The sequence below is a fragment of the Trifolium pratense genome, linkage group LG1 (genome assembly GCF_020283565.1).
Source record: "Trifolium pratense cultivar HEN17-A07 linkage group LG1, ARS_RC_1.1, whole genome shotgun sequence".
In the NCBI taxonomy this organism is placed as follows: Eukaryota; Viridiplantae; Streptophyta; class Magnoliopsida; order Fabales; family Fabaceae; genus Trifolium; species Trifolium pratense.
The window spans coordinates 6,647,745-6,664,352 of record NC_060059.1 but is presented as its reverse complement, the minus strand read 5'-3'; the positions used below and the strand labels follow the sequence as shown (position 1 = coordinate 6,664,352).

The 16,608-nt window shown below is 32.4% G+C and overlaps 3 protein-coding genes across 3 annotated transcripts; 1 reads left to right on the top strand and 2 right to left on the bottom strand.

The window, feature by feature from the left end:
• Positions 1-322: 322 nt before the first annotated feature.
• Positions 323-6,757, bottom strand: LOC123913053 (probable polygalacturonase). Its single transcript, XM_045963652.1, has 6 exons — positions 6,626-6,757; positions 1,876-2,202; positions 1,674-1,794; positions 1,400-1,574; positions 1,231-1,301; positions 323-1,137 (listed from the first exon to the last, which is right to left on the bottom strand). The coding sequence occupies exons 1-6, from the start codon at positions 6,755-6,757 to the stop codon at positions 413-415; spliced, it is 1,551 nt and encodes a 516-aa protein (XP_045819608.1). The 3' UTR covers positions 323-412.
• Positions 5,214-12,782, top strand: LOC123898457. Its single transcript, XM_045949423.1, has one exon. It carries the CDS (start codon positions 11,150-11,152, stop codon positions 12,437-12,439), a length of 1,290 nt encoding a protein of 429 aa, XP_045805379.1. The 5' UTR covers positions 5,214-11,149; the 3' UTR covers positions 12,440-12,782.
• Positions 12,783-13,022: 240 nt separating this feature from the next.
• LOC123898452 (probable polygalacturonase) lies at positions 13,023-15,415 on the bottom strand. Its single transcript, XM_045949411.1, has 6 exons — positions 15,364-15,415; positions 14,870-15,196; positions 14,668-14,788; positions 14,404-14,578; positions 14,134-14,204; positions 13,023-13,987 (listed from the first exon to the last, which is right to left on the bottom strand). The coding sequence occupies exons 1-6, from the start codon at positions 15,406-15,408 to the stop codon at positions 13,275-13,277; spliced, it is 1,452 nt and encodes a 483-aa protein (XP_045805367.1). The 5' UTR covers positions 15,409-15,415; the 3' UTR covers positions 13,023-13,274.
• Between the last annotated feature and the right edge of the window lie 1,193 nt (positions 15,416-16,608).

The following is a 16,608-nucleotide window of genomic DNA, read 5'->3' as shown; positions in this document are numbered from 1 at the left end:
GAAACGAACTAGAGCGTATTCGTATTCTGTAATACGAAATATTTGGTGTTTCGGATTGTATGAACCAAATTAATCTAGGTTCAAAAATAGAGGTATTTTAGAATTTTTTTGAGGTGTAAGAGCAACATGGGGGCCTAAAAAGTAATTTTCTCGTAATTAAGCCAATAAAATATAACTCCATAGATTGATCTAGTAGTAAAAATAAAAAATTTAGATCCGAGAGGTCCCGAATTCTAGCCTATTATTTTTTCTTCCGATAAGTTCCTTACTCAACTCTCTCTCTCACACTCTTCATTCCTTTTGAAATTTCCACATGCAAACATATACTTTATAGAAGAAAATAACCTTTGTTGCCATAACAATAATACTATATAATAGCTTTAAAGTTCAAATTTAACATCCATATTACTAATCAGATAACACTTTTGAAGGAACAAGTCTTGAACTGAACATTTTCAATGACCAGTTTATCAGTTGGAAAAGGACAATCCACCTTCTTATCAGGTAACAAAGCACATGGTTGAGGAACCACATTGCTTGTAACTCCAGCAACATCAGTGCAATTCCATGGAAGCTTCACCTTTTTTGCATCCATTTCAATATCTGAATCCTTTTTTACAAACATTTCAATAGTCGCATTAGAAATACATATTCCTGTAAAAGGATCATTAGAAATTCCTTCTAGTTTCCCTGCAATCGTCACATTCTTTGCAGTAACATCTTTATAATTTATTCCATTAATCTTAGGCAATGCTTTTGGATCAAACTTGTCATCAGGGTGCTGTCCATAAGAACCAGTCATCCAAAACACATATTTCATTGTGTTCAAATTCAATCCTTTTACAAAAATGTCCTTCACGAATCCACCTCTACCGATAGCTGTTTTAATTCTAACAGCTGATTCTGTGTTGATGGCGGTTAAGTCTTCGATTCTAACATCTTGGACTCCACCTGACATTTCACTGCCTATTGCAACCATAGCACTCTTAGGAGATATACATGTTACCCTTCTTATGATGATATGTTCTGATGGCTTTCCGAATTTAATTCCATACTGATCCCATCCACTTTTAATCGCAATACAATCATCACCAGATTCGATATAGTTGTCTTCAATTCTAACATTAGTACATGAATCTGTTAAGAAAACAAATTGGAAAAAATGTAGTAGTTAGTATAATAGTCCTTGTAATTGTATTTCGACATATGAACATTACATAAATACATTACCTGGGTTGATTCCATCTGTGTTCGGAACATTCAGTGGTGCAAGAATGGTAAGTCCATTTACAATTATGTTACTGAACATATAAGTTTAATTAGAATAATGAAATAATGTATAACATTAGGAAAAAAAATGCATTAAGTTTAGAAAGTTAAATATGGAACATTATCAAACCTGCTGTAAACTGGATGGACAAACCATGATGGAGAGTTGATCAAAGTGAGATTTGTTATTTGGATTTGATCAGAATACATAATCTCAATCAAGTATGGCCTTGTGATTTTCAATTGACCCTTTTTGAACTTCTCCCACCAAATGGATCCTTGTCCATCAATTGTCCCATTGTTACCTTATGAACAAATTCCAATAGGTCAAAAAAAAATACACTATAAACTTAACAAAATGTTCAATGATGGCCTAGTAATTACATTATCAACTAAGTAATTACCAGTAATTATAATATCAGTGAGATTAGTTCCAAAAATGAGACTACTAAGCCTTCCATCAGTTGCATCTCGTCCTTTTCCATAAGACGGTAATACAGGAAGTTCAGGCCAATCTGCTTCATCCTGTGTCATAATGACAACCATTTAATCAATTATGAAATAATTCAATTGCTACAAAATAAAAGAGTGACTCTATAAATATACCTGAGATCCAAGAATGACAGCATCTTTTTGAAGAAAAAGAGTGAAATGGCTTGTGAGATTGAAACTACCAGTTAACCATTTACCAGGTGGAACAATAAGTAATGCACCACCATCATTTGCATATTGGCTAAGTTTGGTTATTGCTGAATTAAATGCTTTTGTGTTAAGGGTTTTTCCATCACCAACAGCACCAAAATCTGTCAAAATTGCACTGTGTTTTCTGCAATTGATAGCAGTGTAATCAAAATTGTTCAATTTAGAACTACTTGGTACTCTGCATTCTACTAATGATCCAAATATCAGAACTGCAGAGATCACACTAATAATCTGCATACACAAAATAATAATCATTACATGTAACGGTTAGACAAAAAAAAAATGCAACATAAAAACTATTTAGAAAGTGACACAGAAAGATGATCAAAGAATGTATAAAGTTATAAAGAAAATTACATAGAAGTTTTGATGAGACATGATGCTTGTAGTTAGAAGAGAAACCACAGGTATATGGTCGATATATATATAGAGGATTATTATGACTAAAATAATGTATTTTATGATGCATAATATGAAAATATGAACCGTTTAGGAAGTTTTCAATCAACATTATTATCGTTTATGGCTATAATTTATTAGTTTACCAAGTTGAATTTTGTTTTTGACTGGATTAAATTTTATTTATTGTACAGGAGACCATATAAAACGAAAATTATTTTTTTCGACAACAAATATGTTTTTTTTTTGTCATAATATCCGTCACAAAAATTGTGAGTCATACAAATCGCGTTCTCTCTCTTTCAACCGATTTTTCTCCATATGTAAAAGTCAAAGATCGAATCTCTGACCAAAATGTTTAAGGGCTCAAATCCTCTTTCGATTAAGAAAGGGGGTGTATTGAATTAAGATTTCACAAGACAATTTTAATGTTGAAGATTTTAAAAGACTTTGTGAGATTGTATTGATTTTATGAGTTTTAGAAGACTTTTTTGAATGATTTTTTCAATCAAGATTCTTAACACAAGAATTTGTGAGACTTTATGACACAGACTTTTGAGGTTTCGGAGTACTTTATAAACTTTTAAGATTTAAATGAGTCAATAAATTCGATATAAATTCCTTCTAAAATAATAATGAATCAATCAATGAAAATTAATCATTCCTTAAAAAAATCAACAATCATTAATATAATAAAAAAAAAATCAATGAATAAAATTCTGCCAAAAAAACATCAATGAATAAATAAAAAAACAATTTAAAAAAAAATGACGAACAAGGTTCGGTTGCTGTTGTTGAAACATGTTGTTGTTGTTGTTGTTGTTGTATATAGTATTATTTTCAATGTCTATATAATGAATCGTGACATTATATTGTATACAACGATTATCGGGTTGTTATTCATGTTCCATATATTGATTTGCTTTGCGTGAAAAGAATAATGAACAATATTTCAAACTGGTTATAATATCGATTCAAGCAGTAAGGAAGAACTTGATGGTGGGAAAGAAAAAAAGTCTTGGAAAATTATGAAAAGTCTCACGAGTTTAGATGGGATTGTTGGATGAGAGTTTTATGCGTATTTTGAACTAAAAAGTCTTTCAAAATCCATCACATAAAAGAATCCATCAAAATCCGTAGACTTTTAAATACCGATAGACATTTTAAAAAATGTGAGAAATCTCAATTGAGTACCAGCAGATTTTGTTGCCCTGAAAAAAAAAATATTGTCTTAATTAAATACCACATAATTTATTTAACTTTTGTAAAAGTCTTGATTGAATACCAAAGATTTTTTTTATCAAAAAAAAATCCAATACACCCTCCTTACATTGTCATCTAATAGCAACTATGTATCCCCCAAATCACCTCACTACACCCACTTTAATTATATGGTATGGCGGAATATCTGATTTCTATTCGATGTCAGTGTAAAATGAATTCACACTCACAGTGCATATTCATTAGACTCAATATACTGCTATGTGATTGTTATACCAACACTCACCAAATTTAAGCCATTGATTGCAACCAATGAATCCCTCGTTCTATCATAGGTCTGCAGTAAAAAACATTGCAAGATCCAGCCAAGACACTTCACATCTTTGTGATCCCACTGAGAATTTAAACTGCACAAGTAAAGGTTGTAGCACCATGGCCTATACTGTCACTCCACACACAATGAAAAGGAAAATGCAAAACCATATGATATTTCAAATCCGATCAAGAGAAAAAACTACAAGTCACCAAATAAGCCGACACCATTACGCAAACAACTCTACAATTACGAACGAATGCATAAGTGATTTTGTGCACATTCAATGACTCAAACATACCATCCATTCCAATAGTGCATTATGAATAAAGAGTTCATATTTCAGTTTCCTTAAGCATTATCCAGGCATCTCATCCCGTACAAGAATCAAGGAACAAAGTATCCATGTTGGAGTCAGATTTCGGGTTATTAGGCTCATAATTAACATCCCTCAAATTATGAAGAAAAAAAAAAATTAATCTCACAATGGCATACAAATATGAGCCTTTGAAAGTTCAGTTATATTTGTACATCATGAACTTCACCGCTGTGAACAAAAACACTGCAAATAGAATTGTAGTGGGTGCTTCCTAATAGAATGAAATATATGAACATATTGATTTTCAATACCTAACACTAAATTCAAAAAGGTCCATCTGCTGCACAAAATCAGAAGGCCTGTAACTCATAGCTGAGATAAGCTAGTCATTACAACCAATAAGGGATCTCTGCCCAGGCAACTAAACTGCCGAAAAAACGCAGAAAGAGGAAAGCAATTTCTACAACTCGACAGCCAATGGGTCGAGGATTTTGAGATACAACCTAACTGTTGCTATGAACACAGATGCGTACCTCAAAGCCACACGAAAATAGCCGAACATCGGGGAAGGATTATGCAAAGCACTTGGACGGAAATACAAGAGCTGGATGCTCCCAAACTGGACGTATCAAGACCTGACCAAAACCTGCAAATCAATTATTATTACCGACAAACATGCCAGCCGCAAAATAGTAAAAAAATGGAGCCATCAAGACTAAAGCGACTCCATAAGGATGCACCAGAATCTCTTATCTTAAATGGTACATAATCATAGCCACCCAAAGACCAGACAAATAGAGATGCGTAGAATAGGTCTTAGTATTGCCTTTAAAATATATCTGCATAAAACAAATGCAGTAAGCATGCTGTATGGTATTCTCTCATTTCAGGGAATTTCACTTTTTTCAGGGAAATTTTGGACCTTCCATATCAAATTGGTATGCAAAAATTCATAAAAATAAGAATTAAAGGTGAAAAGCTAAATTCACCTTGAAAATAGAGTGAACACAAGTTTTTTATTTCCACCCAATGAAAAACTAAGAACATAGATACGAGATCGATGCTACTACTTTAGAATAAAGTCAATGGATAAAATCAGGAAGAGAACTAAAACTCAAGTCAAGGTCAAGCACTTCGGAAGGCAACAGTGCGCAAGAGTATGTAACAGTGACACCAATATACCGGAAAAGGATGCTTCTTCTAAATGATGAAGCCAAACCAAAAAATGTGACACCAACATTAGACTTCCAAAAGAAAAACTATAAAATATGCCAAACAGCACTTGTATTGTCATTCCAAAATACCAAATTGATAAACCAATAGGACACAATGATTGAACTTTGATCTTTTTGCATCTCCGAAATATTTGCAAGCTCTTTTTTCTTCTTTTTTTATAGTAGGCTCGTTTTTTCTTTTTTACTTCATTTGTAGACAACTTCATCATATGCACATCAAATAGGCCAAATCGTTAAAAAACCATAGTGTTTACCATCCCTCCCTTTCGATCATATGATAAATAAGGAAAAACTGGAAGATTGAACTCATGATCGATCAGCTCACCAATGGTATGAAACTGAAGACTGAAAATCAATCCCACCACACATCTTAGAAGCAAAGTTGCTTGTCATTTCTATTTTTCATCATTTTTCATTTAGATCATAAAGCTCAAATTATACCATCTCAATTTTAGATGATAAAGCTCATATTATGAATAAAGAATTCAAATTGCAGATGAATGAATAAGCTGAAACATCTCTCAAGTTTGCATTATGAATTGCATTTCATCAAATGCACGTGTCATCCCAAGAGTTACATTTTGAATAGATATTATACTTGAGGGTCATTGAAGCTATACTTTACCATACCTTTTTTACTCTCTGAATAAATAATTCATATTGTAACTCCAAGGCTCAAACATATCATTTAGGATCACTAATGCTTACATTTAACCATTCTAGTTATGTGATGTGTTTATGCCAAAAGAGGTAGGCGGATGTCAATAACTCTATAATTTGAGTATATTTATTCCAATGGAAGAATGCTCCTTTTATAGGAGAGTCGAGAAAGTTCATAAAGACACACTCCAAAAATTAAAGAGTGATTTAAGGAATTAAAATAAAACACAACAGCAGCCAAGTAAATGCAGTAATTAGTAAGTGTGTTGAATTGAAGTCCACATTCTAATCAGGATTCAAGTACCCCCTTAAACCAGAATATAAAACGTATATACTTGACTAAGTATAGAAGAATAAAAACAAAATAGAAGCCAAGCCCATCTTTTAAGCCAGGATATAAAAATGACTGGCTGCAAAATTTAGCAAGAATTATCCATGTGATTATATATACCATATAAGTCAAACTAATTTAGCAAGATTTATTCCGGCAATATAAAAATGACATACCATCAGCCAAGTAGCACCCTGTATTATCACTCCATAGAACCATATTGATAAACCAAGAAGACACGGTGACTGAACTTTCAGCTTTTTGCGCTGATCTAGTGCCAGAAATTTAACTTCAACATCTTCCTCCATAATATTTGCAAGCTCTCTTTTTACTTGATTTAAATACAACCTTATCATATGCCCATCAAATAGTCCAAATTGTTAAAAACCAGTGTCTACCACCCTTCCATTTCTATTATCTGATAAATAAAGACAAACTGGAAGATGGAACTCATGATCAGTTACATCATCAATGCCTTGAATCAATTTTAGATTGCAAATAATTAAGTCATATCACAACTGCAGATGAATGAAGAGGCTGAAACTTGTCTTAATTTTGCATTATGAATTTCATTTCATCAAGGCACATACCATCCCAAGAATTAAATTTTGAATAGATATTGAACTTGAAGGTCATGGAGGTTACACTCTACCATCTAAATCCAGGACCATCAAAATGTTGAAAGAAAAAACAATCAAAATTTTGTAGGTATATAGGTGGAGTGCTTTCAAGTGATTGGATGGTGAAATCAATTGGCATAAACTTGTAAAATAGCACCGTACTCATTGGCAATTTGATAGCACCTCAGAAGTTGGTATCCTAATAGTCAAAGCAGTGAATAACTCTTTCCCTTTCTGCAGTTACAGTTCTTTGTGACTTAGAACAATAGAAAACAGAAAGGAGATCTTGAGGTTTAGAGCATTTTGTAGTGCCAGAAGGAGAAACAAACCACATTTTTTCTGCGAAGAAAAACACAAGCATTTTTGCACAACTTAATTCACCTGCACATAGTTGTAGCTCTATATACCAAAATAAAACTTAATTTTGTATATAGATGCAATTAAATCACATTATTTATAATGATGATCCCCCACTTTTTAGTTGCACAGTACTTTGTTTAGTCTCAATTATTTCTAGAGATCAAAATTTTCAAATTCCAGGACTTATCGTAAGGTTTTACTTTTTTTTGGCTTTTGGAGTTAACCATTTTACCTTGCAAAGAATCATATCTCTTTGCTTTCACCATATCATATTTTGCACTCTTTGCACTTTACTATGTAGTACTGATGAAGCAGTTAGTTAGAACAAAAAAATCAATCACCATACACAATTTGAGTTAAAGGAAAGTGGACTTTATATAGCCATCAAGGCAACATATAACCATCTAAGAATTTATTTAGTCCAATAAAAAATGGACTTTAAGGGTCATCGAAGCAACATATATCCATCACATATATAGCCAATAGAAATTGGACTTAATTGAGGCAACATTTATCCACATATTGAGGCAAGGGTCATCAAGGCAACATATAACCATCTAAAAATTTATATAGTCCAATAAAAATTGGACTTTAAGGGTCATCGAAGCAACATATATCCATCACATAATTTATATAGCCAATAGAAATTGGACTTAATCGAGGCAACATTTATCCACATATTGAGGCAAGATTGGACTTAAGGGTCATCGAAGCAACATATATCCAACACATAATTTATATAACCAATAGAAATTGGACTTAATCGAGGCAACGAAAAACCTTTTAAGTACAATAATAGCACCAAGTGTTATTTTTACCCAAGGCTTTGCGACTTCGGGTCTTTTAACCAACATTTATCTACATATTGAGGCAACATTTAGATTGTGGGGACTTTTAAAAGATGAATTAAATATCCCGAGTAATCAAAGTTAACACAGATTGCTTCAACCCCACCCGCTGTGCAGAAATCAGATTATCATGATCAGACAGCTCACATTTTATCTGTTTAGCTTGACTCAAATCACAGTTGAAATCTGAGTTGTTTTATTTTGGTCGAACCAATCTGTGATTGCCACAAATATAGGAAAATGGGACTGCAGAACTGTACTTCATAGGTAAACCAGATGTGCAACTTTGATGTAGCGGTCATGTTCCTGTAATATATTACCATATGGTATCCAAGTTTTAATTTCCATTTTTCACCCTCCTTTATATTTTCTTCGTTTGAATGTTCAGTGGAATAAATAGTAGTAAACGCCTCAACGTGTTCTGGAGACTGCACAAACTGGTCCAATATACTTTCATTTTCTCCTTAAGTTTAGCCCAAAGGAAAACTATGAGTTGTTTGGTAGGAAATCTTGGACAGTTTGTTTGTGACTCAACCTACCTCGAAGTAGGCCATTGAGTTCAACCGATAAAGAACTTGAAAGGCGCAAGTTTTACTTTCTTCTACCAATGGAGCTGCTATACTCTCTGACAACCCATGAAGAAATGAGCTCTCTTAACTACAAATCAGCAAGGGAAACTAAGCATTAGAGTTTCAACAATTTGGGAAAAATATTTCCTATTTTTAGTGAGTTCTGTATGTTCCCTTAGGAGGCAAAGAAAATATTAGAAGCTGATAATCAGGTGCCTCTATTCTCCTAGCTTTATTAATATGTCACATAAAAACTTAATTTAGAAAGCAAGTAAAATAAACTCTGATGATTAGCATACAGCAAACATAAATGTAAGTGTAACACCAACATGAAAAAATGCAAACCAACTTGCAGTGGCTTGGTGTAACATTGTATTTCTTAGAACAATTTGAACTCCAAACCAGGTTGCAAATTAACGAGCATAATAATGTAAAACTATCACTTTGTTAAGAGTTAGAATGGTCTGTCAAAAATAGACTCAAGGGTCATTGAAGCAACATATATTCATCACATAATTTATATAGCCAATAGAAATTGGACTTAATCAAGGCAACATTTATCCACATATTGAGGCAAGGGTCATCTCAGAATTTATATAGTCCAATAAAAAATGGACTTAAGGGTCATCGAAGCAACATATATCCATCACATAATTTATATAACCAATTGAAAATGGACTTAATCAAGGCAACCTTTATCCACATATTGAGGCAACGGTCATCATGGCAACATATAACCATCTAAGAATTTATGTTGTCCAATCAAAAATGGACTTAAGGGTCATCGAAGCAACATATATTCATCACATAATTTATATAACCAATAGAAATTGGACTTAATCGAGGCAACATTTATCCACATATTGAGGCAAGGGTCATCAAGGCAACATATAACCATCTAAGAACTTAATTAGTCCAATAAAAAATTGACTTAAGGGTCATCGAAGCAACATATATCCATCACATAATTTATATAGCCAATAGAAATTGGACTTAATTGAGGAACCATTTATCCACATATTGAGGCAAGGGTCGTCAAGGCAACATATCACCATCTCATAATTTATAAAGTCATCGAGTAAGGGTCATCAATAGCTTAAAGATAGCATTTCAAAATTCCAATAATGAATAATAACTGGATGTAAGAGTTGAATAGACATTTAACCATTTTGATCCGAATTTACATCATACAAAAACTTTCAGCAAGCTAGCACATTTTGCAATATTGCATTTGCATCATCAAAAAATAAATTATACCTCCCCATATTTATGAATAGAAATTTATAATTCAAAATGCATTTAGCTCACCTAACCAACTTGGTTTTTCTTTTCAAGTAGAAGCTTAGATGTTCTTGAATAATCAAGAATCCGAACAAGGTATCAATCATAAATAAACCAGTATGTTGCAATGAAAAAAATAATCTTTCAAAACATTGGTGTTAAACAGAGTTTTGGGACATAGCATGTTTCCTCAATTAAAGTGTTTTCTTTTTTCTTGCAGAAGATTGAACAATTTTTAATCATCAAGAATGTAAAAAATGGTACCTTTTTCATGCATAAAATTGAATCATCAAGACATCTCATCCATACTGACAGATTTAACTTATCCCCAATTGAATATTGTTAACAAACACTACTTAGTTAAACTAAACTTATCTGAATTGAACCAATTTTACAATAATAACTTACTTTATACGAAGAACCAAAAAGAATAGGATGTAAAAACGGTACCTTTTTTATGCAGAAAATTGAATGTTGTTTCTTTAAGAAATTGTTGCTTTTTCTTTGATCATTCTCGACAAGACATCTGCTTGCTTTGTGTTCCAATCCGCCGCACCTCTTTTCGCCGGAATTTTACATAAGACGACGGAGTACGCATTTCTTGACGACTCAACAATTTCTTCACTCTTTGAGACACATTTTTCATCATTATCAACACGCTCAATTGAGTTACTCATCTCCAGTTTTATGAGGCTTGTCGATTCTGCTAGGATTTGAAGCAATCGGTGAAAGTGGATTTGGGATTAGGGTTGAGTTTGGGATTAGGGTAACTCAAATACGTGTTTCGGTAATGATAAAAGGCGCGTCGTTATAAAGCTATCCCAAGTTTGGGATTGGGCTTTTGTGTTTTAGTTGCCCAAGCTCATCGGCCCAGTATACAGTTATTTAAGCCCATTGTAATTAATGCTATACTAGCGGCCCGTTTTGCGCCATAGTGAGATTGTTCAATCGGTGGAGACAGAACCATTGTCTTCTTCTTCCTCTTTCAATTGTGAATTAGGGTTCACACTCTTTCAACAAAGATGAAGATTCCCCGACAAAACAACAAGTCTTCTTCTAGAGTTGTTCGCTACGATCCATATGCATTGGCGTTTCTTAAGGCAATACAAGTTACGTTTAAAGATAAGAAGGAAAAACATAATGAGATTGTGAAACTCGTAAAAGATTTCAAGGCTAGAGGTAACTCCTCAACAAAAAGAATGAAGGAGTTGCTTAAAGGGCATACAAATTTAATTTTGTTATTCAACACCTTCATGCCAAAGGAACATCGAATCACACTTTCATCTCATCTTGAGCTTCCATGGGATGTGCTTGATATCATTATCAAAAAATTAGATTTTGATGATCTCTTTCAGTTTGCTGGTGTGTCTAAGAATTGGAGGGCTTTTCATAAAATTTATTGGACAAATTTCTTGACCTCTCAAAAACCATTACTTTTTCAATTTTCGATGGGTGGTCTTAAAGAATTCTTTTCCTTTATTAGCATATCCGAGCAAAAAGTTTATTGCTTCAAGATGAAGTGCTTTGGCTTCCATATTATGTTTTCTAGCGGATATTTTATCATGGTGGATTCTGATCATTCATTTCTGCTAATTAATCCGTTTACAAGAACAAAGAAGGTAATTCCCTCTAAAATTGAATCCATGTTTTACCTTAATTCTGCCCTACTTGCTTTTGCCAAATGCTCTGAGGAATTTGTCTTAGTGGTTTTATTATGCAATTTTCATTTGAAAGTTTATCAATCTAGAAATCGTGGTTGGGTTACTTATTCAATAATAAAAAATCTAGGTCGTGTTGTTGACTTTGTGGTTTTACATAATATAATATATGTTATCACTGAGAAGGCCAATATAGGAGTGCTTAACTTGAATTCTTCAAATATTAGATATCTAAAACTGAAGAGTACTCCCAATGTAATTACCTCACACCTTAGCTTGGTTAATTGTGATGAGCAACTTTTAGTGGTTGATTTTGATTTTACCTCCAAGACAATAATGAATGTGTACAAGATAGACTTCTCAACCATGAATTATGTCAAACTTGAGAGTTTGGGCGACATTGCATTATTTCATGTTTGGGATCCTCTCAAGAGTAAATGTTATGCATTAAGCAACCCAAATAGGTGGGGATATGAGAGCAACTCTATTTATGCACTCAACCATGAGTCTACAATTTGTAGTGTGTCTACATTGGATGATAAAAAATTGCAAAAATGCATTACCCTTCCAGCTCCTCGTGGAACAAGTTTCAGCATGGTTGATTGGTGTTTTAGACATCTAAGATATGAAGTAGATTATTCTCTAGTTAAATAACTCGCATATAGTACACGGTGTTACTTGTGTAATCTTTGTATTTCGACCTAATTCCTTTTTGTTTCCCAATGATTTGACTAGAATAAAAAAACCTATAATAATTAGCAATTTCAATATTAGATAAGTATCGAGATAAAACAATACATTGTTATGTACTCCCTCCGTTTTTTTATAAGTATCTAGTTTCATCAGATTTAGCGTTTCTAATTAACTTTTTAGTTTGTGTGTTTTAAGGATGCGATTTGTCAATTATACCATTTGTCAATTATTTTTATCTTTTTCAATAATTTTTTATATATATTTGAAAAACTAAGTTTTTTTTAAAAAAAAAAAGAAGAAGAAGAAGAAAGTTTGTTCCTTTTTATACGATTGGAAAGTTTGTTCCTTGTTATATTCAAATTTAAACAGAACTAGTTTAAACACCCTTGCATTCGAGATAAAACAATATATTGTTATGTAGTATTAAAAAAAATCTTTTCTATTATCGGAATAATATGAGATAGATATGTAATCTTTCCGTAACAAACCGACTCCAAAGAATAATATGAGATTACCTCTATTGCCCATCATATGAGAAGTCGCTTTGCTCCATATATCATTATTTTCAGTAGTTTTCTTCAAAATTGATTTTTTTTAAAAAACTATTTTCTAAGAAAATAGATTTTTATAAATTGTAAACAAATGGAAAATAGCATTAGATTTTCTTCAAAATCTCTAAAAAAAATCCCTAGATTTTTTTCAAAAACAATCACTCTTTTTAAAGCTTAAACAAACATACCCACTATATAATAGCTTTAAAGTACAAATTTTATATCCATATAATTATCAAATAACACTAACTTTTGAAGGAACAAGTCTTGAACTTAACACTTTCAATGGCCAATTTGTCACTTGGATAAGGACATTCCAATTTCTCTTTCTCTGGCAACAATGAACATGGTTGAGGAACCACATTACTTGTAAATCCAGAAATATCAGTACAATTCCATGGAAGCTTCTTCTTTGGTACCTTCTCTACCTTTTCTACATTACTCATTTCGATAGTCACATTAGAAATACATATTCCTGTATAAGGATCATTAGAAATTCCTTCGAGTTGTCCCGCAATCGTCACATTCTTAGCTGTAATATCTCTAAAATTTATTCCATTAATCTCCGGCAATGCTTTTGGATCAAACTTGTCATCAGGGTGTTGTCCATAAGAACCAGTCATCCAAAACACATATTTCATTGTGTTCAAATTCAATCCTTTAACAAAAATGTCCTTCACGAATCCACCTCTACCGACAGCCGATTTGATTCTAACAGCTGATTCTGTGTTGATGGCAGTTAAGTCTTCAGCTCTAACATCTTGAATTCCACCAGACATTTCACTACCTAATGCAATCATAGCACTATCAGGAGATATACATGTTAGCCTTCTAATGATTATTTTTTGTGACGGCTTTCCAAATTTGATTCCATATTCATCCCATCCACTTTTTATTGCAATACAATCATCACCAGATACAATGTAGTTGTCTTCAATCCTAACATTTGTACATGAATCTGTCAAGAAAACAAAATGTGACCAAAAATACTTAGTGGCTGGTTAGTATTATTTTAGACATCGTGACTGAACTTTTTTCATATGAATGCCATAATTTTAATTCCATTGAATAGAAAGTATATAATAATCTATAAGAATACATTACCAGGGTTTATTCCATCTGTGTTTGGAGAGTCTACTGGTGCAAGAATGGTAAGTCCATTTACAATTATGTTACTGAAGATATAAATTTAATTAGAATAATGAAATATTGTATAACATTAAGAAAAAGAATGCATTAAGTTTGTCCGTCCCCATGAGCTTAGCTCAGTTGGTAAGGACATCACATTTTTTATGTAGGGGTCGAGGTTCGAACCCCGGACATTCCACTTATCCACTTTAAGGGTAGAAAATTAAATATGGAACATTATCAAACCTGCTGTAAATTGGATGGACATTCCAAGATGGAGAGTTGATCAAAGTGAGATTTGATATTTGGATTTGATCAGAATACATAATCTCAATCAAGTATGGCCTTGTGAGTTTAAGTTCTTCCTTTTTTAACTTGTCCCACCAATAAGATCCTTGTCCATCAATTGTTCCATTGTTACCTTATTAACAAATTCAAATAGGTCAATTTTGAAGATTACTTTCTCATTTTAATATAAAACTAATTAAAATGATTGATCTGTATAGTTACCAGTAATTATAACATCAGTGAGATGAGTTCCAAAAATGAGACTACTAAACCGTCCATCAGGTGCATCTCTTCCTCGTCCATAAGACGGTAACACAGGAAGTTCAGGCCAATCTGCTTCATCCTGTGTCATAATGACAACCATTTAATCAATTATGAAATAATTCAATTGCTACAAAATAAAAGAGTGACTCTATAAATATACCTGAGATCCAAGAATGACAGCATCTTTTTGAAGAAAAAGAGTGAAATGGCTTGTGAGATTGAAACTACCAGTTAACCATTTACCAGGTGGAACAATAAGTAATGCACCACCATCATTTGCATATTGGCTAAGTTTGGTTATTGCTGAATTAAATGCTTTTGTGTTGAGGGTTTTTCCATCACCAACAGCACCGAAATCTGTCAAAATTGCACTGTGTTTTCTGCAATTGATAGCAGTGTAATCAAAATTGTTCAATTTAGAACTACTTGGTACTCTGCATTCTACTAATGATCCAAATATCAGAACTGCAGAGATCACACCAATAATCTGCATACACAAAATAATAATCATTACATGTAACGGTTAGACAAAAATATGCAACATAAAACTATTGAGAAAGTGACATAGAACAAATGTACGACGAACCAAAATTTGGTTAATAAGATGATCAAAATCAAGAGAAAAAAAAAGTATAAAGTTATAAAGAAAATTACATAGAAATTTTGGAATCTTGGACTCTTAATGTTTTGATGAGACATGATGCTCGTAGTTAGAAGAGAAAACACAGGTATTTTGGTCGATATATATAGAGGATTATGAATAAACTAATGTATTTTTCTTTTTTTTTTTACGGTATAAAGTAATAAAGTAATGTATTTTATTTCTGAGTTTAATTGTTGTGCACCGTCGGTGTAAATTTTTTTTACACATACATCCAATGACGTGTTGTCACATTATTTAATGAATGTGACACATCATGTGTTTTTAATGACCATACATGATGTGTCGGTATATTATTGGACGCATGTACAAAATAATTTTACACCGCCGGTGCATATAAATTAAATTCTTTATTTCTACCCAAAAAGAAAAAGTAATGTATTTTATGATGCGCATTATATGAAAATATGAACCGTTTAGGAAGTTTTCAATCAACATTATTATCTTTTATGGCTATAATTTATTAGTTTACCAAGTTGAATTTTATTTTTTATTACTGGATTAAATTTTAGTTATTGTACACTAGCGGCTAGATAGAGGCATAGAGCGCATTCCACGCCTGGATTAAACTTTTTTTTTTGACACAAGAAAACAACGATATTCATTCATTCCAATAATCGATAGTATACATCAGATTCAAGTACAAATTCAACATAACTAAAAACAAAAATGATGAATCTGCGAACAAACTCACAGCAAGTTAATAGCATACAACGGCAAAATGCCTACAAATAATATGATAAAACTAAACTCACTGGAATGTCCATGCTTCTGGATTTGCAACGATAATGTCCCAAATTATTGATATAGGATTATTATGACTAAAATAATGTATTTTATGATGCACATTATATGAAAATATGAACGGTTTAGGAAGTTTTCAATCAACATTATTATCTTTTATGGCTATAATTTATTAGTTTACCAAGTTGAATTTTATTTTTTATTATTGGATTAAATTTTATTTATTGTACATTAGCGGACAGATAGAGTGTGTTCCACGCCTGGATTAAACTTTTGTTTATTGAGAAAGTGACATAGTACAAGTATATGAACAATAATAAGATGATCAAAATCAAGAGAGAAAAAATGGATAACGTTATAAAGAAAGAATTGTAGTTGAAGAGAAAACACAGTATATGGTCGATAATATATAGAGAGGATTATGACTAAAAAAATGTATTTTAGAATGCAACTAGATATTTCACCTGTGAGATCCACCCATACAAAAATAGGCA